Here is an 18,743-nt window from a genome sequence, read left to right as displayed (position 1 = left end):
TATAATTATCTTCTTTACCATTTCATCACTGATGTACGTAAAGCCTACTTTCATATTCGCTGAAAGGTTATACATGTTCTTTTCTTTTTCGTTTCCATGGTCTTCTGGTGATAATCTATTATTCATAATTACTCATAAATCTTTCTCCTTGTCAGTAACCTGTAAACTGTTGCTCCTTAGTCTATACAACAGTTCCGGCCAGGCCTCTTTACACTCTTTCCAAATTTTAGTTAATGGCATTTTCCTGCACTGAATTCCATCTTCCATTTATGACTCCATTCATATACTTTTGTTAGATCCTTCTGTAACTCCTTGCATGAGTTCTCGTTAATTATTGTTCTTTGTATTTTAGCATCATCAGCAAACATAGTCATATCACTTACTGTTCCGATGTTATAATTTGTATTATTTATATATACCAGAAACATGATTGGCACCAGCACTGAACCACGGGGACACCGCCTGTCACCTTCGTCCAGGACGAGTACTTTCCTCTTAATGTTGTTTTCATTTCCCATTCTCTTACAGAGTCCTGCATCAACTGTAGGAGGTTCACTTGGATACCTCCTTTGTATTCAAGTTTCCATATCAACCTTTCATGAGGAACTCTGTCAAAAGCTTTTTTGAAATCTATGTATATACTGTCTACCCATCTATCCATTTCTTGCAGTTTCTGCTACACTGTAAGAGATTTGTTACGCATGATTTTCCTTTTCTAAACTCAAATTGCCTTGATAACATTTCAGACTTTTCCAAGTGTTCTGCCCATCTCTTTCATATTAACTTTTCTGTTATTTTGCTTAGAACACTAGTAAGTGAATTTGGTCTGTAGTTCAATGGGCATTGTCAACTATCTTATATATACCGGTATATATATATATATATATATATATATATATATATATATATATATATATATATATATATATATATATATATATATATAACTGTACAGTGGGACTATTTTAGCAGTTTTCCACATTTCTGGTAACTTGCCTTAACTTAGTGACTTTTGAAATATCAGTTGCATGGGCTTGCTCAATTCTTCTGCACATTGTCCTTAGACCCAGTTGGACATTTTATCTGGTCCGTTTGCTTCCCGTTTATGTAAGTTTTTAATTACTTCTTCAATTTCTCTCTTATCAAGATATATGTTTCCCAGTTTGTGTGGCGTAGCTTGTATTATTTCAGCTATTTCAAATGGCCATTCATTTTTTTTTTTTTTTTTTAATGGGAAGAAGAAGGAATCAAAGGCCGCGAGCCCGCAATTATTGTTCCTTCCGAGAAAAACAAAATACAAGAGAGAGCCAAATTCAAGATCCGATCATTTCGAGATGCCTGGACACACTGCGTTTGAAAGACTGGAGATTATATGAAGCAGGAAATATAAACACAGGGAGACAGTTCTAGAGTTGACCTGTTGCATAAATGAAGGACTGGGAGTAACGGTTAACTCTTGCATTAGAGAGTTGGACAGAAAAGGGATGAGAGTTTGCTGCCAGACGGGTGCTACGCGCACGTCATAGAGGTGGAGAAATGCATGCAGACAGTTCAGAGGAACAGTGACCATTGAAGTAGCGATAGAAAAGAGATAAAGATGCAATAGTGCGACGAAAAGACAGAAGTTGAAGGGAGTCAGTAAGATGAGGAGAGTTAATGAGACAAAAAGCCTTTGACTTCACCCTATTGAGAACAGCTGTATGTGGGGAGCCTCCCCACATATAAGAGTTGTACTCCACACAGGGGCGGATGAAACTTTTGTATACAGTCAACAATTGTGCAGGGGTAAAGAAGGAACAGAGTCGACTTAACACACCTAATCTCTTGGAACCACATTTTACAAGAGATGCAATATGATCTTTCCAAGATAAGTCCCGAGTGAATGAAACCCCAAGCATGTTCAAGGATGATGCAGGATTAAGCTGAATATTATTAAACATTAGTGGCTACTCCTGTGGAAGATTTTGTCGGGTTGATAGGTGTAAAAACTGAGTCATTGATGCATTAAAAACAACCAGATTATTTTTACCCAAGTCAGAGGTAAGAGCCAAGTCAGACATTTGGTGTGCCATAGCCTCATCCCTTGTTTATTGAAGTCCACATTTGGTGTGCCATAGCCTCATCCCTTGTTTATTGAAGTAACTGCTGAGATGGATGTTGCGGGAACCGAATGGAAAGGTGAAGGGTGGAGTCATCAGCGTATGAGTGGATAGGGTTAGATGTTCAGCTTAGGTCAGTGATGAATCAAAGGATGAGAGTTGGTGATAGGACAGAGCCCTGAGGAACACCACTGTTGATAGATCTAGAAGAACGATGGTCGTTTACAACAGCGGCTGTAGAACGACCAGAAAGGAAGCCAGAGATGAAGGCACAGATAAAAGGATAGAAACCGTAAGAGGGCAGTTTGGAATTTAAAGATTTATGCCAGACTCGATCGCAAGCCTTTGAGATGTCAAGTGAAATGGCAAAGCTTTCGCCAAAGTCCCGAAAGGAGGATGACCAGGAGTCTGAAAGGTCGGTGAGAAGATCGCCAGTGGAGCGTCCCTGACGGAACCCATACTGACACTCAGAGAGAAGGTTGTGATAGGAAAGATGCTTTAAAATTTTTCTATTAAGAACTGACTCGAAAACTTTTGAGATACAGGTTGTTAAAGCAATTGGACGATTCTTACAGGGTTGGGAATGGTCATCTTTCTTTGGGACTGGCTGAATGAAAGTAAACTTCCAGCAACACGGAAAGGTACAAGTTAACAGACAAAGGCGAAAGAGTTTGCCTAGGCAGGGTGTAAGCACAGAAGCACAGTTCTTGAGAACAACAGGAGGGAAGCCATCAAACCCATATGCCTTATTAGTACTGAGGCCTGTGATGGCAGAAAATACATCAGCTGAAGAAATTTTACTGTCAGCCATGAGGTAGTCAGAGGGGGGAAGTGATGAAGGAACAGCACCGGAATTGTCTAAGGTGGAATTGGAGGAGAAAGTCTGAGTGAAGAGATCAGCTTTATCAGTAGAAGAAATAGTTACAGAGCCATCAGAGTAGAAAAGGGAAGGGATGGATGATGAGGTAAAGTTGTTAGAAAGGTTTTTGGCAAGGTGCAAGAAGGAGCGCGAAGAATTCGATTTGGAGAGTTGAGAGCATTTAGTACGGATGAAATTATTTTTAGCAGAACGAAAAACAGACTTTGCATGATTCCGGGCAGAAACGTATAAATGATGTGATTCAGGGGTGGGTAGGTTCCGGTACCTTTTATAGGCCCTCTCCTTGTTGCAGACAGTATTAGAACAAGCCTGATCAAACCAAGGCTTTCTTGCATTAGTCAAAGGATATAAAAAAGGAATATATGCTTCCATGCCGGAGAGAATAACCTCTGTAATGCGCAAGGCACACTCAGATGGCTCCCGGCCATGGAAGCAATAATCATTTAGGGAAAATCAAAGAAGTACTGCTTGAGGGCCGCCCAATCCGCAGCTCCAAAGTGCCACAGATGACGTTTCTTTGGAGGGTCCACAGGCCATACTGGAGCGATAGGATAGGTTAAGGTCATAAGATTGTGATCGGAGGAGCTTAATGGAGAAAAAAGATTAACAGTGTAAGCAGAAGTATTAGTTGTAAGGAAGAGGTCAAGTATGTTTCAGCTCTCTTCGAGGCGGTCAGGGATACGGGCAGGGTGCTGTACAAGTTGTTCTAGGTCATTAAGGATAGAAAAGGTGTAGGCTTGTTCACCAGGTGGATCAGTGAAAGGAGAGGAGAGCCAAAGGTGGTGGTGAACATTGAAATCCCCTAGAATGGAGATTTCAGAGAAAGGAGAAATGGATAGAATGTGTTCTGTAGTAGAAGTAAAACAGTCAAAGATTTTTGATAGTCAGTCGAATTAAGAGATACGTAAACAACGCAATTATATTTAGTCAGAGAATGACAAGAAAGCCGAAGCCAGAGTGTAGAGAATTCAGAAGAATCGAGTTCAGGAACACGAGAGCAAGATAAGTCGTTGCGTATATATGCACAACAGCCACATTTGGCTTTGAAATGAGTATAGAGAAAGTAGGAGGATACAGAAAAGGGTCTGCTGTCAGTTGCCTCAGACACCTGAGTCTCAGTTTGAAAAAGAAGGTGAGGTATAGAGAAGGAGAGGTGGTGCTCAACAGAGCGAGAGTTAGAGGAAAGGCCGCGAATGTTGCAGAAATGAAGAAGTCAGACAGTGGTTCCAGGCAGCTCGAGTCGTCACCGGGAGAACTTGGCAAGTTACTTCTTCCTTTACATAATTCTTACCTTTGTCAACTATATTTTGCATCTTATCTTTGACCTAACTTTTGCTTTTTATATAGCTGTAAAAGAGTTTTGGTTGGTCCTTGCTCTTATCTATATATATAATGTTTTATGATCATGATGCAGTCATTTCTTACCTGTTTATATCCCTCATGTTTTTTTTTTTTTGTTTTTTTTATGTGTCCGACTTCTGGGCAAAGGCTTCACAGTCTGCTCTCAAGGCCCAGTAGTCCTCCTACATACCATACACCTCTCTACATGTCACCACTTCGGCGCTAACACCCACCGTCCATATTGAATACATGCTAGGGCTGCCTCATGCAGGACTGGTGTATTGATATTAGCGGGGGTACTTTTATGACATGTCGGCGGGTTATCTGGTAGATCAGGAAAGTCTGTTTTTATGAAATTCAAATCCTTAAACTGTTCCCTGCCCCAGCCGGGATTCGAACCTGGGTCCATCAGGACTGCAGGCCGCCTCTCTACCGATTCAGCCACCGCTTGTTCACTGCTGTCATCTCTCTCTCTCTCTCTCTCTCTCTCTCTCTCTTGACTTTTGCACACTGATTATTAAACCATTCAATTAACCTCTTCACTTTGTCCTTCTGGTGGGGAATGTGCTTTAAGACTCCTGCTTTATAAATTTCGCAAAATTTTAAATACTGAGTTACTCTATCTGCTTCTGCCATTTCTTGTTCCCAGTTAAGTTCTTTAAAATATTTCCGTTGTTCTTCGTAGTTTTCCCTTTTATGGTTCAATAGGTTCTTATTTTCATCTCTATTATGGCATATGCTGCAAAAAATTGTATTCTAATAATACATGGCCACTCTTTTCATGTGAAGGACCATAATTGCCTTTTTTAATATCATCTTCTTGCCCTGTGAATACCAAATCTAATATGGATTACTCATCTAGTTCTCTCTCCCTGGTACTGGATGTTACATGCCGATATAGAAAATGATAAAGTTAATCCCAAACGTTTATTATCCCAGTGGTTCTCTATACGCTTTGTTTCCATACTCTCCCCGTTTACACTGTTATTAAGACCTCCATGTACTATAATCCTTTTAGACTTATCCTCTATATTTTGCAATAATGTTCTGATACTTTTTAATGTTTTCTCTATCAACTTCTTGCATTTGTTTTGTCCATCTCCCAGGTCCTTGTTTGAGGAGGCATATATATATATATATATATATATATATATATATATATATATATATATATATATATATATATATATATATATATAGTTGCTATAGTTATGTCTCCTTTGGCCTTTATATCCACTGCTTCTTTTAAATGTACGTAAACTTGCTTTGCTTCCAGTTCTTTACGTGTTAGCATCATTACTCCTGATATTATTATAATTTTCTATATTTAATCTATCATTTGTTATATTAATATTTAACTTCGTTTCTGTGATACAAATTACCTGAAGTTTATTGTCTTGTATCTGTTAATGCCATAAATTTGGAAACTAAACCATCTACATATGAATACAAGATTTTCATTTTGCTACTTTTGTATTTTCTCTCTCTGTTTGGTGTACTATTTTGTTACTTAATCCGTACCATACTAGCGACGTAGATCTACATCCCCCTCTAAAATAAAAGGACATAGATCTACGGCCTGCAGCACTGATAAGTCACTGCAGGCAACCGAAGCAAAATGGAGGGTAATAACGTATCTCACTAACTTTTGGCATTTCTCTGCTAAACTTACAACGCTGATTAAGGAGCATGGAAGAAAATTGACACTCTCCTTAGGCTTACAGCCGTTCTGCTCTCTCAGTATCCTCGAAGATTTCAGAGGGATTTCAAAGAAACTTTCTGGCTTTGGTGATTACTTTATTAGTGCCAGGAATCTCACATTGATGTATTAAGTCTATTTAGCCAGGAAAACAAAAATCCAAAAACATCCGGCATGGAGGGGTATCAGATTTTTTTTTTTTTTTTTTTTTTTTGCCCAGCGGATTACAGGATAATTGGCTTTTCTGTTTATATCCCACTTCCTCTCTTCCAGCCCTACCTTGAAAAAGAAAAAAAAACCTTCCTTCAGTCCTCTCATTATTTTTCTTTTTCGCTTCTTCAAGTTTTCCTTTTAATATATCCCTATCTTCTTTGCTTAAGCATCTCCTTATTCATATGTTCTTCACATCTTGCTCTTTATGAAGTTTTCTTGGATCATTTTTCGTTACATCTTCCATTGTATTTGAGCTTAGGAATGTTACTTTTATCGGCCTGTGTTTACCACATTCATATTTTTCTATTCTGTGAAATTCTTCAGTATCTTATTCTATTGCTCCTTCTGTTATTGTTTCATTTCTGAAGGCTCCAGCATGCTTGCATGCATCGGCCTTGGTCACCTAATGGCGGCTGTCCATGATGCTCGATGTATGGCAGCCTCCCTGTTCGATCCCTTAACCCTGAGGTCACTCTTAACGACCTCATCCCACGGCTTTTTCCGTCTACCCCTCACAACCCCCTCCCCCCAGTATTTGTGCTTTTCACTTTCCGCACCCAATTAATATCCCCCATTTTCTCCAAATGCCCAAACCACCTCAATCTACAACATCACAACACTAATACACTCTAGACCCATCATACCTCTCAACTCTTCCATCGTAAACCCAGACCCTCCAGGCCTTTCACACGGGGACGCACTGCACATCCACCCAATCATTGTCATTTCTGTACGTTTGAACCTGCGATTATCCTTTTCCTGTACTGCTCAGGCCTCACTACCATACAGTTTTACAGTCCTAACACATGCTGCATACAAAGATCCCTTAGCACGAAGAGAGAGCCCTCTCAACGTCAGGAGAGACAACAGCTCCCTGAGCTTCTTCCAACCACTTCTCCTCCTAGTCACATAGCTAGCTCCAGCCCCATTTCCAGCACCAAAACTCTTCCACACACTCAAGAGACTCACCAGCAAGTTCAGTCCTTTCATGCCTGACAATCTCCACCTGCTCTCCCCGACACGCTGCACACATAAAATAAGCACTATCTCGCTATCTGCTTCTAATACCACAACATCTCTTATGCTCCTACTTATCACAAACACTGCACAAGATGGAATACACACCCTTGTGGCAAAATGTACATGGCCACTCTCCCTCTGCTTTAACAGTACCACCACCAACCCTAGATATCATCACTCTTGTTTTATCTACATTTACTCTTAAGGCATAAACTCAAACTGCATCTCATCAATATTCACCTTTTCTCTAACCATACCTTCTAGAACTCTCTCCATTACCTTCATTATCTGATCTAAAAGCTTTATACTTCTATAATTTCCTCATTCCAGGGCATCACCTTTCCCCTTGTACACATTTACAATTACACTCTTCAGCCAATCATCTGGGACAACACACTCATATATAATCATATTCATCAGGTCAGTGACTAACCTCACTTTACTTTAAAATTTTCATGATAATGCTCATTTCAGTTTTGTCTTTTTTATTTTTTTTATTTCTTCCTCTTTCATGTCTACTATTATTATTGATTTCTTCATGTCAACTGTATCTCTTCATAGTTTTATATTATTCCTTATTGTCGTCCTCAACCCACACTGCCGGAGGCTCCAACATCAGTAGAACAGTGCAGGAAGGACGTTGCCTAGTGAGTTGTTCTGTTTTCGGTGTACAGTACACAAGTTCAGCTGAGTTGATAATAAACAGTGGTTTCTTAAAGTTTACTGTCTTTATTTTCCAAATAATAATATTCCACTTAATGTTTTCCAACTTCACTTCACTTCTCACAAGCACTGGAGCTATACAAACTTTACTAGCTTGACAACACTTCACTGTTATTGCACTTAATGACTGACAACACTTCACTGTTATTACACTTAATGACTGACAACACTTCACTGTTTTCACAAGTACCGAAAATATACAATCTTCACTGACACTGCACTACACTCAAACTGAACTGAAAACGACTGAACTCGTTCTAGTCTCTTATCCATCTTTATTAAAGCTTGCATTGTTCGAGAATGATCTATATTCTACGAGAACAACAGTTCAGGTGTATTCTAGTGAGAGAGAGCACAGTTACCAACTCGGAGACAACCCAAACATGCCAGTTTCCTTACAGTAAATAACACTTTAAATTATTCAGCATATTGACTTAACCCTAGATAGGTAATGTGGGGTCTCAGAGACCCCAGTCCCCGAAATTTAATTTTAAAAAATATGAGCATAAGGTCTACAGATCTGTCCGTCTCATTACCTTCCTGCCTAGTGATACTCTTCATGGGGATGATGGGGTCATAGCTGTACCTGGCTCTGATTTTGCTCTATACAGCCATTGGGGTATGTTAGACTCCAGATTACCTATAATGTAACCTCAGTTGAGCCCTCTTGTGATTTTTTAATTTCAATTTGCTGTCTTGCTCCTTTTGTATACAGAAGGTCCCAACATCGGTCTACTGCAGACCACCCAAGGAATCATGATATTACTTTTTAATTTTGCAAGATTTAATTTTAAAATTTTTATACCTAAAATTTAACCATTTTCGTATAAACTTTAAAAAAATATATATTTTTTTCGATTAAACTTTATTTTATCTGGCCCTATTTACAGATAAGGGCTTGAATTATTTTGTATTGAAGCATTTTGAAATATCTCAAACGGAAGTTTTTTTTTTTTTTTTTCCCGTGGGGTCTGTCAGACCCCACATTACCTAATATAGTAACAAAATCAAGATTACCTATCTAGGGTTAAATTACATAATTTAACGAGTAATCACATAAATAAAACATTTTACAGAAAAGAGCAGAAAAATTAATGCATAACTTACAAAATAACTATACTTACAAACAGCAGGCCAACTGGCAACTCTGACTCCTACCGAAACCTACTGCAAACGTCGAGAAACATCGAGACGCTCTTCGACTACCTAACTGGTAAATCTCGCTTCTTGACACTACCCCCTCCCTAGTTCCCTGTAGTCCCAACAAAACTACACGGTATATCATATACAAACATAAACCTTAATCCTAATGAAACCTCTAATTATACACAAAATAATCCTTCAACTTATCAGGTCTTCTGCGCCGCTTCCTATGACGTCCTTCCTCATCCAAACAGTCCACTCCTCCTGAAAGGTCTTGGTCTTCTTCCTGATTCACATCTTCTCTTGGGCAACTGCCACCATCCTCTTGCACTTTAGCTCCATGGTCCTCCTCAATATCCTCCGCTGCGGAGGTGCACGATTCCTCAGAGACGTTCCTGCTGTACTGTCTTGGCCCATGGTACTGCCACAGATGGTTCACGTGTTCCACCTTTGGGTGAGACTTCCTGTTCCCCGAATCCGATGTTGTGTCTGATAGACGGTCCAACACAGTGTAAGGCCCGTCCCACAGTTTCTACAGCTTCAGTGACTGTCCCTTCTTTCGCTGAGGATTGTATAACGAAACTTGGTCACCATCCTTGATGCTCACCTCACATGCCTTGACATCATACTTGCACTTCATCACTTCTGAAAACTTGAGGGCCCCTTGCACTTGATGATGTACCTCAGCCAGACTTTCCTGAAGGTGCTTCACATAGCTGGAGGTGTCTGTAGGCACCTCTTCACCAGGTGGTCTTTCCACTAACAAGTCAACAGGTAAGTGTATCTCATGGCCCAACATCAGTTTTGCAGGGGTGTAGCCGATAGACTCATGGGATGCAGACCGATATGCCAATAGCAACGTAAATAAATTCTGGTCCCATTCTGTTTGTCCCTCTATGCAGTACTTGGCCAGTTCTTGTCCTAGGGTCCAGTTGAATTTCTCCACCATCTCATCTAACTGTGGCCTTAGTGGAGTCATCGTGGTCTTCTTGATCCCCAATAACTTGTAGCATGGAACACAGCAAACACAAAGTTTCTACCCTGGCCTGAATTTATCTCTTGTGGCATCCCAGAACGACAGAAAAACTGGTCAACTAGCACCTGAGCAACAGTTGCAGCCTCTTGATCGGCGATGGCATAGGCTTCTGGCCACTTTGTGAAGTAGTCCATGGCGACACATATATACTGGTTTCCTCTTTCAGTGAGTGGTAAAGGTCCAACAACGTCCACCGCGACTCTTTCCATCAGTGCAACCATTTGGTACAGCTGAAGAGAGGCACAACCAAGTTTCTTGGATCCCTTCTTTGCACAGCATACACCACAGGCCGAAGGCCACTCTTCAACATCCTGACACATGCCAATCCTGTAGAACCTGTGTTGCAGCTGGCTTAGAACTGTCTTCATTCCCAGGTGCACACTAGTGATCTGTTTATAGGACTCATCCAAGATCTCAGACCTCATATTTTTCGGAACCATCAGTTGCCAATACTTGCTGAGGCCACTGGGTGTCTCCCACTGATGCTCCAGTAGTCCATTGTTCAAACAAAGAAGGTCCCACTGACTCCAGTAGCTCTTGGTCACAGGGCTTAACCTGAAAATTTCTTCCCATGATGGTCGCACTGTACTCCGCTGTAGCCACTCTAGCACTGGTTGCGAATCTGCATCTTCCATCTGCATCCTCTCCTCTACTGACATCTCAAACTTCTGCTGATCTAGTTTGCCATCTATTTCCTCCTCAAGCTGTTGCTGTTCTTCTTTCATTTCCCCCATGAATGCATCTACCTGTCCTTGCACCCTCAGTTGTAATTCCCTATGTTGCTCCTCTGATGCCTTTGAAGTTGTTCATATCGCTTTTTTTTTTTTTTTGTTCTTGACGTTGTGCCGCTGGTTGTTCACTCTGTAGCTTCAGTTGTACACTTTGTGCCTGTAATAGTTCTTGGAGTTCTTTCTGTCCTTTGTTCTGTGCCTGTAAATGTTGAGTTCTTTAGTTTGTGCGTGTATTTGTTCTTTGAGTTCTTTAGTTTGTGCATGAATTTGTTCTTTGAGTTCTTTAGTTTGTGCCTGTATTTGTTCTTTGAGTTCTTTAGTTTGTGCCTGTATTTGTTCTTTGAGTTCTTTAGCTTGTGCCTGTATTTGTTATTTGATATCATTCCTGAGTGCTTTCTGTTCTTCACTTTGGACCTATAATTGTTCTTGGAGTTCTTTCATTTGTGCCTATATTAGCTTCGTAACTGCAGCCAGTGAAGCCTCCTCTTGCCTTGCTTGGCCTCGTGCTTGTTCATCTTCTGCCTCCATGATGAAGGTTAGACTCACTGCAGTACTTAAACTATCCCACACTCCTGACACCAGTGTTATGTCCGCACCCCACACTGCCACAGGCTCCAACAGCAGTAGTACAGTACAGGAAGGACGTTGCCCAGTGTGTTGTTCTTCCTATGGTCAGCCTTCAGGTGTACAGTACACAAGATCAGCTGAGGTGTACAGCACACAATGTCTTTATTTTCCAAATAATGCCACTTAATGCATTCCAACTTCACTGTTCTCACAAGCACTGGAGCTATACAAACTTTACTAACTGCTATTACACTTAATGCTTGACAGCATTTCACTGTTATTACACTTAATTCTTGACAACACTTCACTGTTATTACACTTAATGACTGACAACACTTCACTGTTATTACACTTAATGACTAACAACATTTCACTGTTTTCACAAGTACCGAAAATATACAATCTTCACTGACACTACACTACACTCAAACTGAACTGAAAACTGACTGAACTCGTTCTAGTTCCTTATCCTTATATAAGCTTGCATTGTTCGAGGATGATGCAATTCTACAAGAACAACAGCTCGGGTGTATTCTAGAGAGAGAGAGAGAGAGAGAGAGAGCACAGTTACCAACTCGGAGATAACCAAAACATGCCAGTTTCCTTACACTAAATAACACTATAAATTATTTAGCATACTGACTTAAATTACATAATTTTACAAGCAATCAGATGAATAAAACCTTATAAAGAAGAGCAAAAAAAATAATGCATAACTTACAAAATACAGTAACTATGCTCATAAACAGCAGGCAAACTGGCAACTTTGAGTCATACCGAAACCTACGGTAAACGTCGAGAAACATCGAGATGCTCCTCGACTACCTAATTGGCAAATCTTGCTTCTTAACATTATTATCTCCTTAACTTACTGCCTGATGTGTACATTTTCAAACTTTTGGATCAGTGCTTTGTCCCCCATTTACTTCATCCTTTTCCTTTAAAATCGGAGCGTTAGTTGTTTTCACCTCATCCTTTCCTGTGCAAACTATGTCAACCAATTCTTCAAACACTTTATTCTTCTCTATTATGCTGTTTGTCTGTTTTATTACTTCATCATTTTTCTTTTTGCATAGCATTTGCTGATGATTCACCATTTCAATACTAATTTCTCTTATTTTGCTCTTCAAATCACATACTTCTGCTGACATTTCACGTAGTTCAACATCTTTTTTGTGTGCACGTCTATTGTCAGTTCTTCATTCCTTTTTTTTTAATTCTTCGTTTTTCCACATACTGTAATTCCTCTTTTAATCTCTAAGAATTCTTCCTGTAACTTCTTAACTCTTTCTGCTAACATTTTAAATTATTCTACATCCACTAACTCACAAAAGAAGGGATCCATTTTAGTTTTATCTCTCTTTCCCAGTTTAAGTATGCCATTGGGTCTCGCTCATTTGAGTTTGTTGCCACTGTCACTGGTTGCATGTTTGCCACTTATTTGATAACTTTTTTCCCGACTTTTTTCTTACATAAAACACTCCGCTTACAAAGTTTGTCTCATTCATTCATTTTGCAACACGGACATGAGCTTGACCGATACTACATTTTACAAAAAACTTACCTAGGAGGTAGTTTGTCAACTGTTGTCTCAGGAGCTCCATCCGACGTCCATCCGTCCTGTCTGCTCATCAGAGAGAGAGAGAGAGAGAGTGCTGCATAGCTCTTGGTGATATTGTGGCCGAATGTTTTGTTGAAATAAGCGTGGCAGTATTATAGTAATGGGATGTAAGGTAAGTATTTATGGAATAATGTTATTTACCTTACATTTCCCAAATTATATTTGTTGTAAATATTAAAAAAAAAAAAAATCTAATCCACATAGGGAGGTAAGCCTAGATAATATGCCAATGGGAACCACTTCACCACAGTTATGAATATCCAAGGCAGTCTTTTAAACTCAACCAAACTCTATTAATCTTACAAACCACTGGCAAGATAAATAAATAGTGCCGGTGTTAATCGATCTAGCGTCGTCTGGCAACTAGTTAATGATCTTTGTATGGCAAGAAATAAATTTAACTGAGGTGTAGATAAAAATATCAGTTTTATTCAGCTTTATGTATTAAGAAAGTACCACACGGGCAGGCATAGAATAACAAATGTTCAATAATGCGCAGTAAAATGTGAACGCAGTTAAGTGGCGTTTCCTAGCAGTGATCACTGATCTTTCAATGATATTGAGTGGAGCCCAGCAAATATCCATTTGCTTCTCCAACATGGCCGCTGTCCAGTCTTTCTACAGGGTCTTCAACTTGGGCGTGAGGCAGCTAGACCCGGTCTCCCCTACTAATTAGTTAGTGCACTAACAAAAGTGCATTTGGTCTCGATAAAATACACCTCTATCACAGCTTGGTATAGTTTATGGCTTTCATGCAATAAAATTTTGTTCATTGTATGACTAATATATACTGTCTTTAAATTTTTAGGCTTGCTAACGGCCCCAGGATAAATGTAACGTACGTGCCCTATCCATTCATCAAGAATATGACTGTGGACGACCCAGATACTCCTGGTGGCAAGAAAGTCATTTTACTTGACCCTGAAATACGATTCATCGAACTCATGGCTGAAAATATGAATTTCTCGTAAGTTCATGTATACAGTCTGGCTTATATGTAATTCATAAGTAGCATTATAGGTCAGGAAGTGCCCTTACTAATTACATGTCACGGCATTGATGATTGGTTCCTATATGACTTTCTGGTATGACTGACAGTTGACAGTTCAACTATCGAACAGTCTGAGTTAAAATATTCATCCGTTATACTGTACTTGTTTTATGAATCGTACATCTCTTTAGGCGCACTGTTTCGAAATTCTGATATTTTCACCGTAGAGAAGGGTAGAGGTACCGATATTTTCACCGTGAAATGATAAACACACGGGTATTTTCACCGTGTGGTGATAACAAGCACACCAGCATTTTGACTTCACTAAAAACTCATACAGGTGCCACACTTCCTCGAGTCGGAAAAAAAAAAATTCTTTCAAGATAAGATAATAACTTGAATTACGTGCCCTCGAACTAAATGTCAGCTATTTTTCAACGAAATAGCATAACTATAGCCAGACGCCATAATCCCGCAAGGGGTGACCGTTTGTCTTTGAGTCAGCTGTTTTACGGGGAAGATTATTAACCCTCCACTAACCCACTTGCTGACACGTAGAAAACACGTATGGGTTGGTTATATGGTTACCACCCAGGGTTGTAAATGGTTTCCTGGAAGCCAGGAAACCATTAGGCTTGTCACTCAAAGTAGTGCCGCCTTAAAATGAAAGAGGAATAATAATGAGTGACCGGAAAGATGGGAGAAATAGGAAGACAGGCAGACACACAAAAACAATTATAAAAGTGAAGGAATAAGGTGCACTGCATCAGGTGAGTGGATGATGGGCGCCACCACCTACTTGAGGAATTATTCTGGCTTGAGAGTTGTTGGCGTTTGCTACTTGCAAGAGGTTGATTGCTGGCTGATCTAGTATACCTACTCGCTTGAAGCTGCCGACATTCAGTACTGTTTACATAGTCACCAACTTGTGACTCGCACACAGGGAGAGAATGACATATCGGGCTCCACCTGATCCAAAACAGAGAAATAAATTAAAGGCATGATGAGATATTCCCAGTGAAAAGAGTGAATAATGATGGATCCATCCTTATTACTGAATTTTTAAGTAAAAAGTTATGCTGTACACAAGCATGGTGTGCTAAATAAATATTAGGAGACATTCTCTTAGGAGTGAAGGTTTGCTGTGGCCATTCTACTTCTTCTTTTCCTCCTCCTCCATTTCATTCAACTTAAGTTTTTCTGGATCTGAACCCGATGGACAACAGCAGCTCGACGTCACCCTTCTCGATCCCCTTGTCTGGGGATCGTGAAGGAGTTGAGAGACACTTGTATAGCCAGACAGGAGAAATGCCGAGTCACCATGAGAAGACGTCCCTCTCCTGCACAGTGGATTCAAAACCAGTATTTGATGACATGTACATGACTCGTTCAAAATATCCTGTCGATGTTGAGCAGTGGTGTCGTGTACTTATTTGATGGGGATGACACGACATAATTTTGCTCTAGTTTTGAACATCACATAGAATGAACATCAATGTATAAGCTAAAGCCATAATACGAAACAGACTGTTCATGCATCACCCCCAGCGTCTGATTAAGATTTGGTAGTAAGTAATAAGGTGGTCCCCAATACCTCTTTGTGATTCTGGGTCAAGGTGCTAGCCACCAACAGTGTCATCGTTAAACAAATCATGCAGTTCCATGTCATTCTGTCGTTAAACACTAGGGCTGCAGTCACCTCGATTCTGTTTTTCCACGTGCTGTCTTTATTACTAAAAAACTGACAGTAGTTCTATCTATCTATCTATTGCCAGACGCCTCAATCCCGTTTGGGGTGGCCAGAAACAAATCGCCTCCAAGTCGCCCTGTCCCCCGCCATTTCACTGCCCTGCTCCCAACTCACACCTCCCTCTCTCATATACCTCTCCACCCCATCCCTCCATCCCATCCTCGGCCTCCCCCTCCCTCTTCCCCCCTCCATCTCACTCACATACACTCTCTTCGTCAGTCTTTCACCCTCCATTCTCTCCACGTGGCCAAACCACCTCAGTGTGTTCCTCATAACGCTTCCTATCACATCCACATCCACACCACAACGCTCCTTTATATCCTCATTCGTCAGCCTGTCTCTCCATGTGACTCCACAGGCTCCTCTTAAATAACTCATTTCCACTGCTCTCACTCTTGACTTGTGTCCTTCCAGCAACGTCCAAGCTTCACTTCCATACGTTAGAGTTGGTATCACAATACTGTCATGTAGTAACATTTTCACTTCCATGCTCACTTCCCTGTTTCTTATCACTGCTTTCAAAGAACGAGCAACCTTTCTTCCCTGCTGTACCCTTTCAAGCACTTCACCCTCCAAACCTCCATCCTTACTCATCACACTACCCAAGTACTTAAACGTACTCACATTTTCCAATTCCTCACCATCCAACCTCGCGGTACCTTCACTGACTTCACCCCTCTCAAAGACCATCACTTTACTCTTCGCTACATTCACCTTTAGATTCCGTTTCTAACACACTCTCCCAAACTCATCCACCAAGCCTTGCAGCTCCCCTTCGTCTTCACTCAACAACACAGTATCATCTGCAAACAACAGTACAGGGAGTTTCCAAACAATATCCTCTCTCACCAGGGCCACTCCAACATCCACTACCCTACCTTGCACCACTTTTATTACCCCATCCATATACAGATTGAACAACCATGGAGACATGACACATCCCAGTTTCAACTCAACTTTCAAAGAGAAAAATTCACTTAGTTCACCATCCACACACACTGCAGCCTTCGCACCATCGTACATACTCCTCCCAGCATTCAACAACTTCCCATCTACTCCATATATTCGTAACACTTTCCATAATCCTTGTGTATCCACCCTGTCATATGCTTTCTCCAAATCCATGAGAGCTGCATACAACTTTTTTCCCTTCTCTAGAAACTTTTCCACTAAAGATCTAAGAATGAATATCTGATCTACACAACCTCATCCCTTCCTAAAGCCTCCCTGTTCTTCTCCAACTAATTTCTCTGTTCTTTCTCTAACTCTGTCAATAAGTATCCTACTATATACTTTTCCTATTATACTAAGAAGGCAAATGCCCCTATGATTACCACACACTTCTTTTTCCCCTCTTCCTTTGTACAAGGGAATAATTATACCTGACTTCCAATCCTCCGGGACTCTACCTTCCTCCCAGGCCAATCTGCACATCTTCCACATCAATTCTACTACTATCTCTCCCTCATGCTTCAGCATTTCACCACACACTCCATCAATTCCTGAGGCTTTCCCCGATTTAACTTTCTTCATTGCTTCCACAACTTCTACTGATTTCTTCCTGTCTTCTCACCTCCCTCCTTCTCCCAGCCATTCCCCAGCCACTTATACTCGCATTACTTCCATCCTCTATGTTCAACAATTCCTTAGTGTGTTCTGTCCATCTGCTCACTTTTTCTCCCTTCTCCACTAGTAATCTACCATTTTTATCTTTCCCCTGCTAACTTCACTTCCCCCCTGTCTTACTCTTTTCACCTCTTTCCAGAACATTTTCTTACAGTCCCTCCACTTTACACTCAAATTCCTTCCAAATTCCTCATCCACTCTCTTCTTACTCTCTTACTAATCTTTTCACCTCTCTCTTTCTTTCTACATATAAGTCTCTCTTCCGCCTCTCAACTTCTTCTACGCCCCTATTTCTCATCCATTCATTGTATGCTTTCTTCTTTTGTGCCACAGCCTGTCTCACTTCTTCAGTCCACCACGCTGTTCCTTGCACCCCCCTCCGTCTTCTCTTCCTTCCACACACCACATCACATGCTGCACATATTTTTTCTGTAAATATCCTACACACACCTTCCACGTCTCCCATCTGCTCCAATTCATATTTACCCAATCGTTCCTCCACTTCTCTCTTCTACTCTGCCTTTTTCTCATCCTCTTGTAACCTTTCCACTCTCATTGCAACTACTCCTTCCTCTCGTCTTTCCCTTCTTCTATTCCTCCATCTTACTTGAATCCTAATTCTGGCCACCACCAAGTAGTGGTCAGAAAGTCCACTCTCTCAACCTCTATAAGCTCTTGCATCCATTACACATCTTCGCATCCTTTCATCCACACACACATAATCAATCATTGCCTTCCTTTCATTCAGTTCACCACCCACCCTTCTCATCACTCGCCATGTATACCTGTGGATCATGTTATGCCTGAAGAGGGTATTGGCTATCACGAACCCTCTCCCAGCACAAATGTCCAGTAACGCATTCCCATTCTCATCTATCTCAGCAGGCACACCCCACTCATCAACTATTCCATCCACCTTCACATTCCCTACTTTGCCATTCATATCATCAATCAAAAACACTCTCTCATTCCTTCCAAACGTTTCCATGCACACTTCTACATTTGTCCAGAACTCTTCTTTCACTCTTCTAGCACGATCTTGCGTTGGCGCATACACACACACAATCGCCCACATTTGTATTCCAACTTTCAACTTTACCCACACAATCCTTGACCCAACTGATCCATACTGTCTTATGCTCTTCTTCCATCTTTGACTCACAACTATACATACTCCTTCCTTTGCCCTCTCATTCTCACCTACTCCTGCACATATACCCCATCCATACTCCCATTCTCTCACACTTTCTCCTCTCCATTTTGTTTCAGTTATTCCACATACATCCACTTTCGCACCCTCAAG

The 18,743-nt window shown here is 40.7% G+C and overlaps 1 protein-coding gene across 1 annotated transcript in view; it reads left to right on the top strand.

Moving 5' to 3' along the window:
• Positions 1–18,743, top strand: part of LOC145412364 (putative glutamate receptor) — a 123,263-nt gene that overhangs the window by 51,252 nt on the left and 53,268 nt on the right. Inside the window, exon 5 of the mRNA XM_080282253.1 lies at positions 13,882–14,040. Coding sequence (XP_080138379.1) covers positions 13,882–14,040 — 159 coding nt within the window. The remainder of the gene's footprint in view (positions 1–13,881; positions 14,041–18,743) is intronic.

Source organism: Coenobita brevimanus, chromosome 93 (assembly GCF_032717465.1).
Source record: "Coenobita brevimanus isolate Jiangsu-jjx chromosome 93, ASM3271746v2, whole genome shotgun sequence".
In the NCBI taxonomy this organism is placed as follows: Eukaryota; Metazoa; Arthropoda; class Malacostraca; order Decapoda; family Coenobitidae; genus Coenobita; species Coenobita brevimanus.
This window is presented reverse-complemented; position numbering and strand designations above follow the sequence as displayed.